Genomic DNA, 13,953 nt, shown 5'->3' on the forward strand with positions numbered 1-13,953 from the left:
TACTTGAATGCAGGTCCTCTGTTTCTTAATCTAGAAGATTAACAGTGAAAAACAAGCTTTGAACATCGATCGGTCTTTACACAAAACGTGCCACTACTGGAATCCCTCACATGGATATATGGGACAAGTGTGTGTCCATGGTTAGTGGGAATTACTGTTAAAAGAAGGAGAAGCTTTGGTTATTTAGGAAGAAATAAGCTTGATGTGAACAAACTGATGTGTTTTGGCATAACCATACATGATGGTTCCAGAGGCAAGCTTAACAACAAACATGTCAGAACCTTTGCTATTCTGCTACAATTCAAAATGACTGTAAGGGACATAGCAGACTAATCATATTCCATATGTGTCACCTATGGTACAGTTAACTTCAGAACCTAGTTTTGCCATCTGTGGAATAGCAATAATTATACTTATACCTCTTCTTTAGAAAAGAAATTTGGAATCTGAGAAGGTGCTACAAAAATGTCAAGTAGCACTAGTACTACAGAACAGTAGTTTGTAGCAACTTGGCTATATGATTGAGGATGGAAATAAAAAAAATTGAGAGAAAAGTAACAGAATAAGGATGAAGAATGAGACAAAGAAACAAATACCTGATCCTCCATCATCCTGGACTCTCATTCTCTGTATATGTAAATTCGTAGGAACAAATTCTAATTTTTTATCAGCTTTCAAGCTACTGGCTTTAAATGAAGGACCTGAAAGAAAATTAATCATAAAAACCTTCTGCTTATGCTAAAACATTCAAGGAGCTTCATTCATCATTTGCTACGTGCTGAAAGTAAAGCAGAGAAAAGGAAAAAAACCACCAAACCTTTCTGTTACTGTTCATAACTGTTGTTTACTTTCAGGGTAAAATAAGAGAATGAATGAATCAGATAAATAATTTCAGATCATTAGCAAACACAATAAATGTTAATAAAGAAATCTAATAATAGCATTTTTTTTACTCATCTAACTAAAATATTCTGGGTTCACAATTTCAGAGAAGCACTAACAATCACAGCTGAGAAGTATCATATTATTATGAAAAAGAAATCACCTTTATACTGGTGCAGGTCAGTTAGATTTTCCTGATAAGTTAAAATAATTGTTTGGTACTGAGTAACTATTTGTCGACGAAGGCTTTCCCAACAAGGAGACAGTTCTCCCAGTTCTTCTAGTTCACAAACCCTAGGGAGGAGAAAAAAAAAAAAAAAAAGGAGGGGGGGAAGAGGTGTTTAGCTCCGTTGTCCACTTGACCAAGAATGAGTTTCACACCGTAGCAATGTAACACCATCTTCAGATGACACATTCTCAATTCACTCTGGTCTAACCTACTCACCAGACTGGGGATGCTTCAAAACATCCCAAAGCACACCTGTTGAGATCTACTCCAAGGTATGTAGGTTCGTCACAGGCAAAATACACCATGTTCCCTCAGGACCCTTAGGTGTTAGCCAAAACCAAAGTTTCCCACCTTACTGCAGGAGCACTCAAACTATATAATGATTTGCAGATTATGGGCACTGTTGTCATATTGGGTGACTTGGAACAATGAAGATCTTTTTAGGACACACTACTGAACTTTGGTGGCTCTTAAATCAGAACTGTGGCAGAGGTTAGGTGGGAGATCAGCACCTATCTGACATGAGGTACAAGGAGTATCCACGCTGGCCAGGTATCTACACACCAGTTTTCAAGGGAAGGAAGGCCTAAGAAGCATAAACATTAGTAAGGGTTTGGAGAGACAAAAGATGAGCCAACAAAACCTTCATTTGAGATTCAGGATTTTAGGAAAGTTTCACTGTACATGGAAAAAAGGACACTTGGATACCCCTAGATATGACCAGAAAAACCCCTGGCCTTCCCACTGCACCTGACCACTAGGTTTTCAGTCACACATGGGAATCCTGTGTTACATACTGTTCCCCTACAGCACTGTTGAGAAAATATACACTACATTTCACATCATGTTTCTATGACTGTGTTCTTGGATTAAGAAGTTATTTGGAATAAAGGAAGAAGGGGAAAAGGAAACAAGTCAACACCAGACACTATTCAACAGCACATTACCCCAGAAAAAGTAAAACAAGCATCTCTCTAAAGGATCTAGCAGTTCTTTTTGCAGTTCTCTCAATCACTTTAATCCATAGGTTTAATCAGTTGTCTGTACATAATTTAGTAGGACAGCATTTCACAGAACAATTCCCACTCCACAGTATTTAGGATATTATCAAAAGGAAGCAAATTTCCAAGAAAAACCATCATTGAATTACCAATAGGCAACACTGTAAACTATGTTTATCAGTGAGTCAGAAAAAGACACTTACAGTTTCATCTTGTAAACTGCTTCTGCGTAAGATGCTATTATTATCGACCTTGTCAAACTCTCTGCCTAAAACTAGGCATGCTTCTGAGCCCAGGTCATCCTGAAGTAAATTCACAGCTTAATGCTTCAAGTTTACTGTTTGTCCCATCAGGCTGAGACAGCAGGGGATATGCATGCCATAAATAATGAGGTATTCAAAATATTCCCCCCTGTTAGATGTTTCCTTTCAAAGAGCTCTGGCCCAGAGGAGCTTTATATAAGAGACAGCAGTCGTGATTATTCAAGGACATTTTAAAAGTCACCAGGACATTAAGACAGAAGCAGCTGTGCTTGTGTAGCAGTCCGGCATTTCTCTGGGCTGCAGCACAGAGAATGGAGAAAAGAGCACTTGGCCAAATCTGAGAGATCCTATGAATACAAAGTGTGTCCTTGCATGTCATTGAGGGTCACCTCGACTGAAAAGAGAGAAGGGAGTATTTCTTGCTCATTACACAAAGTTGTATTTACCTTTGAGCCACACAATTCAGAGCATACAAAGTTGTATTAGCAATGATCTGGGCTGCTATTAACTCACAACTGTATACAATATGTATCCACCAATTTCGCTACGCTTATCAAGAGCCTTTGAACAGTCACATTTCATGGCTAACACCTTAAGAAATTTCACTGTCCAGTCTTACAGAAAGCCACATCTTTTTTCCCCATTCACCCGAAATTCTGCTCTTATTATCTTCAAGTCTTCAAACTACATCCATTACAGATGGCATCTTAAGGGTAAGCTTGCCAACTCTTTACATTATTATGGCTGTATCTCATAATGAATAGGTGATTTTAAACATACTGTGAGGAAAGCTGTAGAGAAACAAAGATATAAACCAATGAATAACCCACGTTTAAATGTGTGATGGCATATCCCAAGTCCCCTCCATCAAGGTTGTAGCAGGACAGCTAGACAAGATAGAGACTTCACTCTCTAGAATCTAACTACTCTTACTAAGTGTATGTCACTAAAAAACAAAAGTCAATGGCAACAACAAGACAAAAATTAATGTGACCATTGGAAACTCAAACAGTCACGTCATGCATTAGTTCTCCCATATGTTACAAAAAGTCACTGACATCTTCCTGTGAGAATTTATCATTTTTGCAAAATATGAAAATACCCAAAAGCACCGTAGGCTACTTCTGCCTGCTCGTATGGATTAACATGTGAGTTTCTTTCACTAGGTCCCAAAGGAACTGAAATGTATTAATACAGGATAATGAGAGGACTAGATAGTTTTACTTTTAATTAAGGTTAGGTTTAGTTAGGTTTCTAGGATTGGATTCAAACACAGCCAAAATAAAACCCCAATACTCAAAAAAACAGCTAAAGCTTTTTACCATCCTAATCTTGGCTTTAATAGAGAATACACAAACCATTATGTTTGCAAACCAAAGCCTTAAAATGTAGGGAAGTAAAACTCATAAATGAGTGAAGTTATTATTGTCCTACAGTGTCTCATTTTACTTGCTTTTATTCTGTTTGTTTTCCATTCAAAACTACTCTTCTGACTCTCCAAGCCATCTCAACTCACTGAGTGGAGTCAGTGCTCATGTCATCTATCTTTGCTTTGCTTTCATAGCACAGAAGTCAACTGACTTTTTCAAAGTTCACCTTCAAAGTGATTCAGGTTTTCCTTCCCCGTCTGCTACTCTAATTACTCATTCCACTCAGCTGGTTTCTGTGTCATCTCTGTTCCTTTCTCAAAAGTCTCAGCAGCTGGAGTTATTACTCTTTCATTTATGCTGTCTCATCTATGCAGACTTCCCCTCCACCTATGAAACACTGAGATATGTTTTATATTTAATTCAACTTCATTTTTCTCTTTATATTAAAACTAAATTATGTTTAAAACCTGATGTGTATTGAAGTATACAAATTATTATATATATAAAAAGATAATTTATTCTAATGTGCTGGTTTTAATACAGTCACACAACTATGGAATAATATATTCTGTGGCTTTATCAATACTTTTGTGAGAGGAACAGATAACTCCTAAGTGCAGTTAACTGCAGTATGATTCAAAGTGTTCACTATGCCAACAATTCTCTCCCCTCAGCACCTCTGTATGTTCATGTTAACATACACTGAAGTACAAACTCTATACTCTGACATGAAATCTTATTCATTGTGACTGTACAGTTAGTAACTTGCTGCTTTTACTACTTTTTCTTCAGCACCCCTGTGCACTAACACAGATACGTTCCTTGGTAATTCAGTAACAGCCATATCACTGCTTTATTACTGCATGTGTAAACCAGCCAGAACTCACCTTGCTGCATCTTCTTCCAGAAGAAGCTTCACAAATTGCCTAGGGATGTGCAGCGACAGGATGCTCTCAGCCATCTGCTCCAAGATTCTCAAATGGTTTCCATCAGTGGTTGGGAAGCGATACATCCGGCAAATGGCGCCACCAAACACTAAAGAAAAAAAATCATGTTATTGAAGCATAGGGTTTGAGATAAAAGTGTACAAAGTCTCTTTTTCTTCAAGTAAATGGCTTCAATTCACTAATATGCTGTAACATACTGCTGTAAAGATCTGGATTAACCAGGCATCAGTCTTGCTTTTTCAAACATGGTCATTCTGCAATGACCATTCTTCCAGTGTTTGCAGGAAAAGCCTCCAAATGATTTAAAACACTGGTAAGTAAATGAAATATCTATTCAACTTTTGAAATACCTTTTTTTTTTTTTTTAATGTACTGTGCATTCTCCACTCATGCAATCATTTGCTGGAAAACTAACCTTTCTTCAATAATTTTTTTTTTTTTTAAAGCAACTGCTTTCCTCTCTTCCTCCTCTAATGCCCCAATGGTTGCTTAGGAATAGACTGGCAAATTGCATGGAAAATTTTACACTACAGTCAATGACAAATTGGCTTCTGCTGTTTTTACTATACAAAATAGTACAGATGATAAAATAATTTATTCTTGTATGACCCTCAAAGGGCTGCTCAATCAGCAGCCTGTTCCTATTCAAACGAAACATCTGCTTAAAAGCCCTGGGGCCACAGACAGTAAGATTAGCTTCTACAGATGCCTAAAGCTTTCTAGTTACAGCCGACAGCAGCTTACCAGATTTCAGTAGTGCATCTTTCCGTAATGAAGCATATTTGGATCTGATTCCTAAAGATTCTGTCAAACTTTCATCAACTGGCAACACAGTCTAAACAAAAACAAAAAACAAAAATAGTAAAGAATAAAACCTCACTGTCAGGGCAATAGGCAGTGATGACCCTATTACAGATTTGAAAGGAATATTCAACACATGGTTAAAATAATTATTTCAAATATGTTTACTGTGGACAAAAAATACTGGGGATTGAAATAATAAATCCACTTAAACCCACCAATCTAAGCGTTCCTATTTACTTCTACTGAACAGTTCAACATGTTGTAAAAGTTTTCATCAGCCCTTCAACTACTTTACATTAGTACAGCTCCAGAGTCCTTAAAGATACTGCACAACAGGTGGCAGCTACAGGTCTGCCTGGAAACAAAATGATACTAATCCACATTATGACTGTGACACACTGATATTAGTGCAATAATCACCAGGATATTCAGAACACAAGGTTTACAGAATTAAACATATGTCTAGACTGAGAAAGCACTCTAAGTATCTGCTCTCAGAGAAATTTTTGGTGATCAGAAAAAAAAAATTTCCAGTATTTAAGTAACCTGTCCAGTTTAATCAAAATATTTTAAGCTGCTTGTGAAAATTCTGGAAATTCGCTGAGCATCCCCATTACAGTTTTGCTTAATATCACCTTCTAATTCACAATGTGAACTGGAATACCACACCTTTGTGAAACCAGTTATCAATGTCTCGAGTGCACCAACGTACAGTATTGCAGGTCTATTCTGATGAAGGGCATGAGCACTTGAAGCTAAAGCTTAAAATTTTCTCCCAGACTTTTAACCCCAGACATGAGCACCAAGAGCTCTGCAAAATACAAAACTGCTCCAATACCATTATGCTGCTCTTTACAGTATTTTGAACTTGTAATGAACTATTAAATATTGAAACAGACAGGAAAGTTGACAGATGTCAACCTAGCTTATTTCAATGCCAGCCATAAATCCATGGTTTTTTGTATTTGATACAATGCTCATACTCACCCTTCCATTAATTGTATCAGGTGACCTTGTCACCGGAGGCCTTTGGTCAGTTTTTTCCTCCATTTGCCATCCAATAACTGTGATGTTACCTACACGGTCACTTTCAGCCGACCTGCAACAAACACTCTGCGTTGAGATTTTTTTGGAGGTGGACCTGTTTATCAACAAGGGAACACTTATAAAAGGCTATTAATCTTCAAACTTAATGAACATTTTAAATAGGAAGCTTTTCAACTTGATTTTACATATTTCTATAACGTGTTATTCCAAAAGCAGAACACTCTCCTCATTCCACAGAGATGCTGTATAGACCTATTTGAAGGCAACCTAAAACCATGCATGTGTTTCAATACCTCTGTAAAATCAGAAGGAGTTTAGATTTTAAAATTAACCTGTTGTAGGCAAAAAGCAGCTTAAATTGTGAACATTAACAGGGAGAAGATAATTGGATGTACCTGCAGATGTGTGTGTGTGTGCGAATGTCTGAAACTGAACTTTCAATCAGAAGTCTGCTATTTGCTAGCTGCCACTGGTACAGTTGCAACTGGTAAGTTTTGATAATACATGCACTAAACAGAAGTAGAACATCTCTATGAAGTGGAAGATTTGGGAAGTTAGTCAAGGCCACTAGTTAGGAGGCTGATCACATCTTGTGCTTCTGCAGACAGACTATATAGATAGGAAAACTGAGATCCTGATGTTCCAGAAAGAAAAGCTGATGCTAAAAAGAAGGATCTGGAAAAGGAGTGGTCTAGGGAAGAAATGAAGATTCTCAATAGAGGAAAGATCCTCAAGGTGGAGGAAGGTCCTGGAAATCAGGGTGCTGTGGAAACAAATGCCAGAGATTCCCAGGGACCTGGCCACTAACAGTGGGGCAGCAGCACAGCACAAACTGACACAACTTTCTGTCTCACCTTCCCAGACCACCAGCCATCTCCCTGCTGGGGAGGAAAGCTGACATTGTATGAACATGTCTGAGAGGGGAGTGAGTGAGTGAGCCAGAGAATAAAGAAGGGTAAAAACCCTAATCTTGCTGGTTTTTAAACACACAACAAAACCCCATCTACCACGGCAGTCATTTATTCTGTCTCACCCATGACACACAGTAATTTCAGCAGACTTTATGCTATTATTTTAAGACAAATTCTAAATGGTATTTTAAGACTGTTTTTTACATGTAAAAATATAATGGGACAACAAAGACAAAAAAAAACCCCTCTGGAACAGACAATACTGGGAAGGCAAAAGAAATAAGCACACAACAGGACTACAAGAAAAGGTTTAAGTATCCAAATCACACAGCAGGTTTATAGACATTGCTCAGCATTCAGCTTATACATCCAAGGGCTAATGCGATGAGATATGCATATATTCACACACTTTGATAATCAGAATATACTTGATATCAAAACAAGAGAGTTTAATAAAGTCCAGTTTCAACTTTCTCATGAAAGAACCAACCTAACAGAATAACCACACCTAACACACAACCATGAAACTCCTGTCATCACATTCCTCCTGTTTTTCATCTCTCTCAAAACATCCTCATCTTCACACCTATGATAAATCAGACTATTTTACCCACTATTAATGTCATACTTTTGGTGCCTTTTCTGACTCATTTCCCTCATCTGCTCCCCACTGTGGAAAAGCCAAAAAAAACCCTTATCCATCTCTTCTCTTGGCATGAAAAGCTTTGCTCATGTTTTATTCACAGAATCATAGAATCAACTAGGTTGGAAAGGACCTTGAAGATCATCTAGTCCAACCGTTCACCTAGCACTGACAGTTCCCAACTACACCATATCCCTCAGCGCTACATCAACCTGACTCTTAAACACCTCCAGGGATGGGGACTCCACCACAGCCCTGGGCAGCTCATTCCAAAGTCTAACAACCCGTTCTGTAAAGAAATACTTCCTAATATCCGGTCTAAACCTTCCCTGGCACAACTTGAGGCCATTCCCTCTTGTCCTATCACTTATTACTTGGTTAAAGAGACTCATCCCCAGCTCTCTGCAACCTCCTTTCAGGGAGCTGCAGAGGGCGATGAGGTCTCCCCTCAGCCTCCTCTTCTCCAGACTAAACACCCCCAGTTCCCTCAGCCGCTCCCTGTACGACCTGTGCTCCAGACCCTGCACCAGCTTCGTTGCCCTTCTCTGGACACGCTCGAGTCATTCAATGTCCTTTTTGTAGTGAGGGGCCCAAAACTGAACACAGGAATCGAGGTGCGGCCTCACCAGTGCCGAGTACAGGGGGTAAGATCCCTTCCCTGTCCCTGCTGGCCACGCTATTGCTGACACAAGCCAGGATGCCACTGGCCTTCTTGGCCACCTGGGCACACTGCTGGCTCCTGTTCATCAGGCTGTCAATCAACACCCTCAGGTCCCTCTCTGACTGGCAGCTCTCCAGCCACTCCTCCTCAAGCCTGTAGCACTGCTGGGGGTTGTTGTGGCCCAAGGGCAGCCCCCGGCATTTGGCCTTATGGAAACTCCTCCAGTTGGCCTCAGCCCATGGCTCCAGCCTGTCCAGGTCTCTCTGCAGAGCCTCCCTACCCTCAAGCAGATCAACACTCCCACCCAACCTGGTGTCATCTGCAAACTGACTGAGGGTGCACTCGATCCCCTCGTCTAGATCATCAATAAAGATGTTAAACAGGAGTGGCCCCAACACCGAGCCCTGGGGGACACCACTCGTGACTGGCCGCCAACTGGATTTAACTCCGTTCACCACAACTCTCTGGGCCCGGCCATCCAGTCAGTTTTTAACCCAGCAAAGCGTGTGCCCATCCAAGCCTTGAGCAGCCAGTTTTGCCAGGAGAATGCTGTGGGAAACAGTGTCAAAGACCTTGCTAAAGTCGAGGTAAAGAACATCCACAGCCTTTCCCTCATCCAATAAGCAGGTCATCCTGTCATAGAAGGGGATCAGGTTTGTCAGGCAGGACCTGCCTTTCATAAACCCATGCTGACTGGGCCTGAGCATCTGGTTGTCCCACACGTGTTGTGTGATGGTGCTCATGATGAGCTGCTCCATCAGCTTCCCGGGCACTGAAGTCAAGCTGACAGGCCTGAAATTTCCCTAATAATCCTTCCGACCCTTCTTATAGATGGGCATCACAGTGGCTAATTTCCAATCAGTCGGGACCTCCCCTGTCAGCCAGGACTGCTGGTAAATGATGGAAAGCGGCTTGGCGAGCACCCCAGCCAGCTCCTTCAGCACCCTTGGGTGTATCCCATCCAGTCCCATAGACTTGTGTGCGTCTGTGTGATGCAGCAGGTCACTGACTATCTCCTCATGGATTGCAGCGGGGTCATTCTCCCAGTTTCTGTCTTTTGGTTGAGGAGGCTGGATTCCCTCAATAAAACTAGTCTTGTTATTAAAGACCGAGGCAAAGAAGGCATTAAGGACCTCAGCCTTCTCCTCATCACTTGTTACCATGTTTCCTCCTGCATCTAGCAGGGGATAGAGACTCTCCCTGGTCTTTCTTTTGCTACTGACATACTTATAGAAACATTTCTTGTCCCTGATTGCTGAAGCCAAATTAATTTCCAGCTGGGCTTTAGACCTCCTGATTTCCACCCTGCATAGCCTCACAGCATCTTTGTAATCACTGTGAGTTGCTAGCACCTTCTTCCAAAGGCTGTAAACTCTCCTCCTCTTCCTGAGTTGCAGTCAAAGTTCCCTGTTGAGCCAGGGTGGTCTTCTCCGTCGCTGGCTTCTCTTAGAGCACCTGGGGACACCTGCTCCTGAGCCATTAAGACTTAGTTGTGTCTGGGCTACAAATTTTTTGCAAGTTTATCAGTCACTGTTTACAGTGCTGATTATGCCGATACTACCAACACCATCTCTCCTCAGTCCCTGTGATTATGCTTCCCCTCTTCAACTGACTTCCCCTTGACCTCTCTGACACCGATGTCTGTCCTACTTATAACACATACTACTACAATGTGCATTTAAAAATTAAGAGTTCTCTTTCCTTAATCTCACTTTGCTTTCTTCATTCTTCCCCAAACCTCTGCTTAACTTTGTCCCACACTGGCTTTCAAGAGTGTGGTTTGATTCTTATGAATAGGACTACGACTCTGAGGACTGGTCTTAGACCCACACCCTCCTGAGTCACATGCCTTCCACAGAAGCTTCCAATATGAATTAAACTAGAAAATTACATCCATCAATGCTGTTGTAACGTGACAACTCCTACTCTTAGCGCATTATATTGATAAATAGACTATTCAGCAACAAATACACTATTTAGCAACTGGTAGGTGCTAAAATAGTAAATAGGGCCTAGATTTATCTAAGCCAAGGTATTCCAAACAGCTAAAATAACCCCTCGTTTCAATGGGTTTCATTCTCACCATCACTGGCTCTTCATACATCAGGACAGTTAAAAATACTCTATTTTGCCACTCTCCACAGACCCATATGCTGAGGTGATAGGATGAAATGCACAAAAACTAAATTCGTCTTGACAATACATTCTTGACTTGCAGAACTAGAACCAATGTCTAACATTATTCACCATGTTGGCAAGGTCATGCTCTACATGTTTTATCAATGGCCTGGAACTAAGAAAAAAACCAAACAACAACAACCAAAAGTTTTTCATCACATCTCACAGACAGTTTTCATAACATCTTAAGCATGTTTTCAAGAATTAAGAATTAATTCCTTAATGAAGGAGAATATTACAAACCTTAGTGTTAAGTGCAACCTATGATTCTTCTCCTGAAGAAGTTCTTTTACAGTGAACATCCCAGAACCCAACAAATACATCTGAAAGAAGATGAGTACCAGAACTGTAATTATTTACCTTTACAATGAACAAAGGCTTTGTCCACAGCATGGAAGTCCAAAATACAATAATTATGCATAAAAATCTGAGAACAAAAAAATACATATACCCATACATAACTAATTAAAACCCTTTAAAATTTATGGTAATTTATCAAAAATCCTTTTTCTGCTGGAGGACAATAAGTATTTTTCCTTCTCTAGGACTTTAATGGAGGCACCTTAATATATACAAGTTCAGGACCAGCAACACAGTAACACTGAAAGCAATAAATAAATATGGCTCAGGTTGACTAGGTCAACACTCATAGTCCCTTCTCTGACGCAAACTTGGCTCTTCCTGAAGAACTTGCTTCCTCTGGAGTTACTCCTTTTTACCCAGAGCCTCCCCATGAGGCACTGTATCAAGAGCGACAGCTGTGCTGCCTCTGAGGAAGCCAAGGAAAAGCAGACAAGTGGGGCCTGAAAGTGTATTCTGGGCAACAGTTTGAGAATAAATGGCCCAGAGATCCAAGTAGTTACATGAGAGGACTGACACTTGAATTTTTTTCAGTAAGGGAACAAATCTTACCTCTGAACAAAATCACTAAGGTATCAGGACAGGGCGATTTCTGGAATTTACCATCTCTGTTCAAAAGGACTGTTTCATTATGGGCCCAACAGGCCCAACATTTTGGCCTCAGTTAGACATGTTGGATCCTGTTCATTATCTAGCTCAGTAAAGAGGTCTAAAATTTAAGCGAACAAGTGACAGGACCTCTTAATTTAAATCAGTGGTTCCCAAATTTGCTGCAGACAAGCCTTATTTGAGAAAACTGACAACGCTCCTCACTCTGCCATGCCTATCTCACAGCATATGTCTCTCCTTCCCCTACCCATCTTGCTTTCTCTATGCTGCTACCCTTTGCTTTCTTCCACAATAGTTACTAGTTTTATCTCCTTGCCTCTCGTTTGCTTGTTCCATGTTGACTGGGCAGGCAACAGAATAAAGAAAACTTACTGTTCCCTGAGATCTATCTTTGACGTCATACACAGAGAGTTTGATTTGTGTCATCTGATTGATAAGAGAGTCTTGGAAAAAGGCAATGCTGCTTAGAAAGATAGGATTACTTGTTCCCTGTAATCATAAACAAAAAAGCGAAAAATTAATGCAAGGTGATATTTGTTAGGAAGAAATGCTTCCTGTGTTATCTTCAGTTCAAAATCTAATCCAGGAGTACCTCACCACTTACCTCAATAATTTCTGTCTGTGCATGCTTCGTCCAGAATGCCTGAGGTGGTGTAGTTACACTCACTGCTACAAAACTATTTGGTTTTCGATCTAGCGATGGAGTTAGCAGCTCACTGCAAGCTTTAGGTATGAAATAGATAAATTTAGATTCAAGATCTTTTCCATATTGCTGTAAGACTCTACATTTTTATAAAAGGATATGATTTACCCTGAGCAATAAAGCCATGAAGGGCCATTAATTCATTCTAGTGCCACACTATAAAGGCAGAAATCACTCACCTTCATGCACACAAACAGTAAATAAGCAATCAGATCACTTTGGCTCCAAGCTGTAGAGTTGTAATTTAAACTTGTTCTCTTCTGACACCTGCCTATCCATCCCCCTGGCATAGCTCATTAGAACAGTGTACATGCGTAGGTTTCCCTCTGGGAATCTCATGACCATGGCAGCATTTAATTTCAAGTCACACTCCATTAAGCCCATTACCAAACAGTAACATGGAGAACCAAGAGAAGTGCTCGAACACTGATCAAATAGCACTACTTGTAATTGTAAAAGGATGGCAATTTATTTCATCTAAAATGTTATTGTGAGTGTAACTGCTGCAAAGGGACAATGGCGAATAGGAAAAAACTACCAAAAATTTCAGTAAGTAACTACTACACAATTACATTAAACTTCAGAGCCAAATTCTATCTAGCCAGATACAGGCAACGACAGTGTGGTCCAACTCTGCTTCAGCTAGATGCAGAAAGTTAATTCTGAAATTTACCTGGGCAAGCAAAATGTTTAGATGTACACTAAACAGCTTTGCAGTTCCAGATGTTTTTAACTTACCTGAAAAAACTTATTCAGCTCTAAGGAGTTCTTGTTAAGAATATTATTCGTAACACAATTACATACATCTGAGAAAATTTTCTAATTTTTCATTTCAAGCGTACTGCTAAGCACATAAGCTTCCAAACATTAGTCCACTATTGCTAATAAAACCATGTTGCAGTTGAAAATGTGGACTGCATTTTCATGAAGAAAATATTTTTCTCTTAGTCTTCAAGTGAGGTGAGTCAATGAACAAGCTTCTTGTTCAAATTTAACCAATCTCAGAAACTAGGTCACTTCTGCATTTCACATTATCACTTGCCAGCAAAAACCAAAGAAAAGAAGGTATATGTAATATTTGGTAACCCTTAGAAAATATTCTATCCTAAAATGGTGTTTCCAGCAAATCTTCAGTTTTCTTGAAGATGTGAACTGCTGATATACTCAGACTGAAGACAGTTTCACTGTATGTTCACATTAAAAAAAAAAAATTAAAACAACATTCACATAACAAATATTTAAAATTTTATCAGACAGATGTTTTAAATACAGACTTTTAAAAACATTACAAAAATCAAACTGCTGGCTACTTATCAAAAGATACCATACAGGGAGCAAGAAAACT

At 39.8% G+C, this 13,953-nt stretch overlaps 1 protein-coding gene across 10 annotated transcripts in view; it reads right to left on the reverse strand.

The window, feature by feature from the left end:
• INPP4A (inositol polyphosphate-4-phosphatase type I A) overlaps positions 1-13,953 on the reverse strand; it is a 95,092-nt gene that overhangs the window by 38,488 nt on the left and 42,651 nt on the right. For 5 of the 10 annotated variants that reach the window (XM_074908484.1, XM_074908507.1, XM_074908477.1 and 2 more), the window contains exons 8-15: positions 12,510-12,628; positions 12,278-12,394; positions 11,180-11,259; positions 6,484-6,595; positions 5,437-5,527; positions 4,633-4,780; positions 1,046-1,176; positions 597-701 (exon numbers count right to left, since the gene is read on the reverse strand). In XM_074908484.1, coding sequence (XP_074764585.1) covers positions 597-701; positions 1,046-1,176; positions 4,633-4,780; positions 5,437-5,527; positions 6,484-6,595; positions 11,180-11,259; positions 12,278-12,394; positions 12,510-12,628 — 903 coding nt within the window. Of the gene's footprint in view, positions 1-596; positions 702-1,045; positions 1,177-4,632; positions 4,781-5,436; positions 5,528-6,483; positions 6,638-11,179; positions 11,260-12,277; positions 12,395-12,509; positions 12,629-13,953 lie in introns of all 10 variants that reach the window. The other 5 variants (XM_074908470.1, XM_074908461.1, XM_074908497.1 and 2 more) reach the window with 2 other exon arrangements.

The sequence above is a fragment of the Athene noctua genome, chromosome 1 (assembly GCF_965140245.1).
Source record: "Athene noctua chromosome 1, bAthNoc1.hap1.1, whole genome shotgun sequence".
NCBI classification, from domain to species: Eukaryota; Metazoa; Chordata; class Aves; order Strigiformes; family Strigidae; genus Athene; species Athene noctua.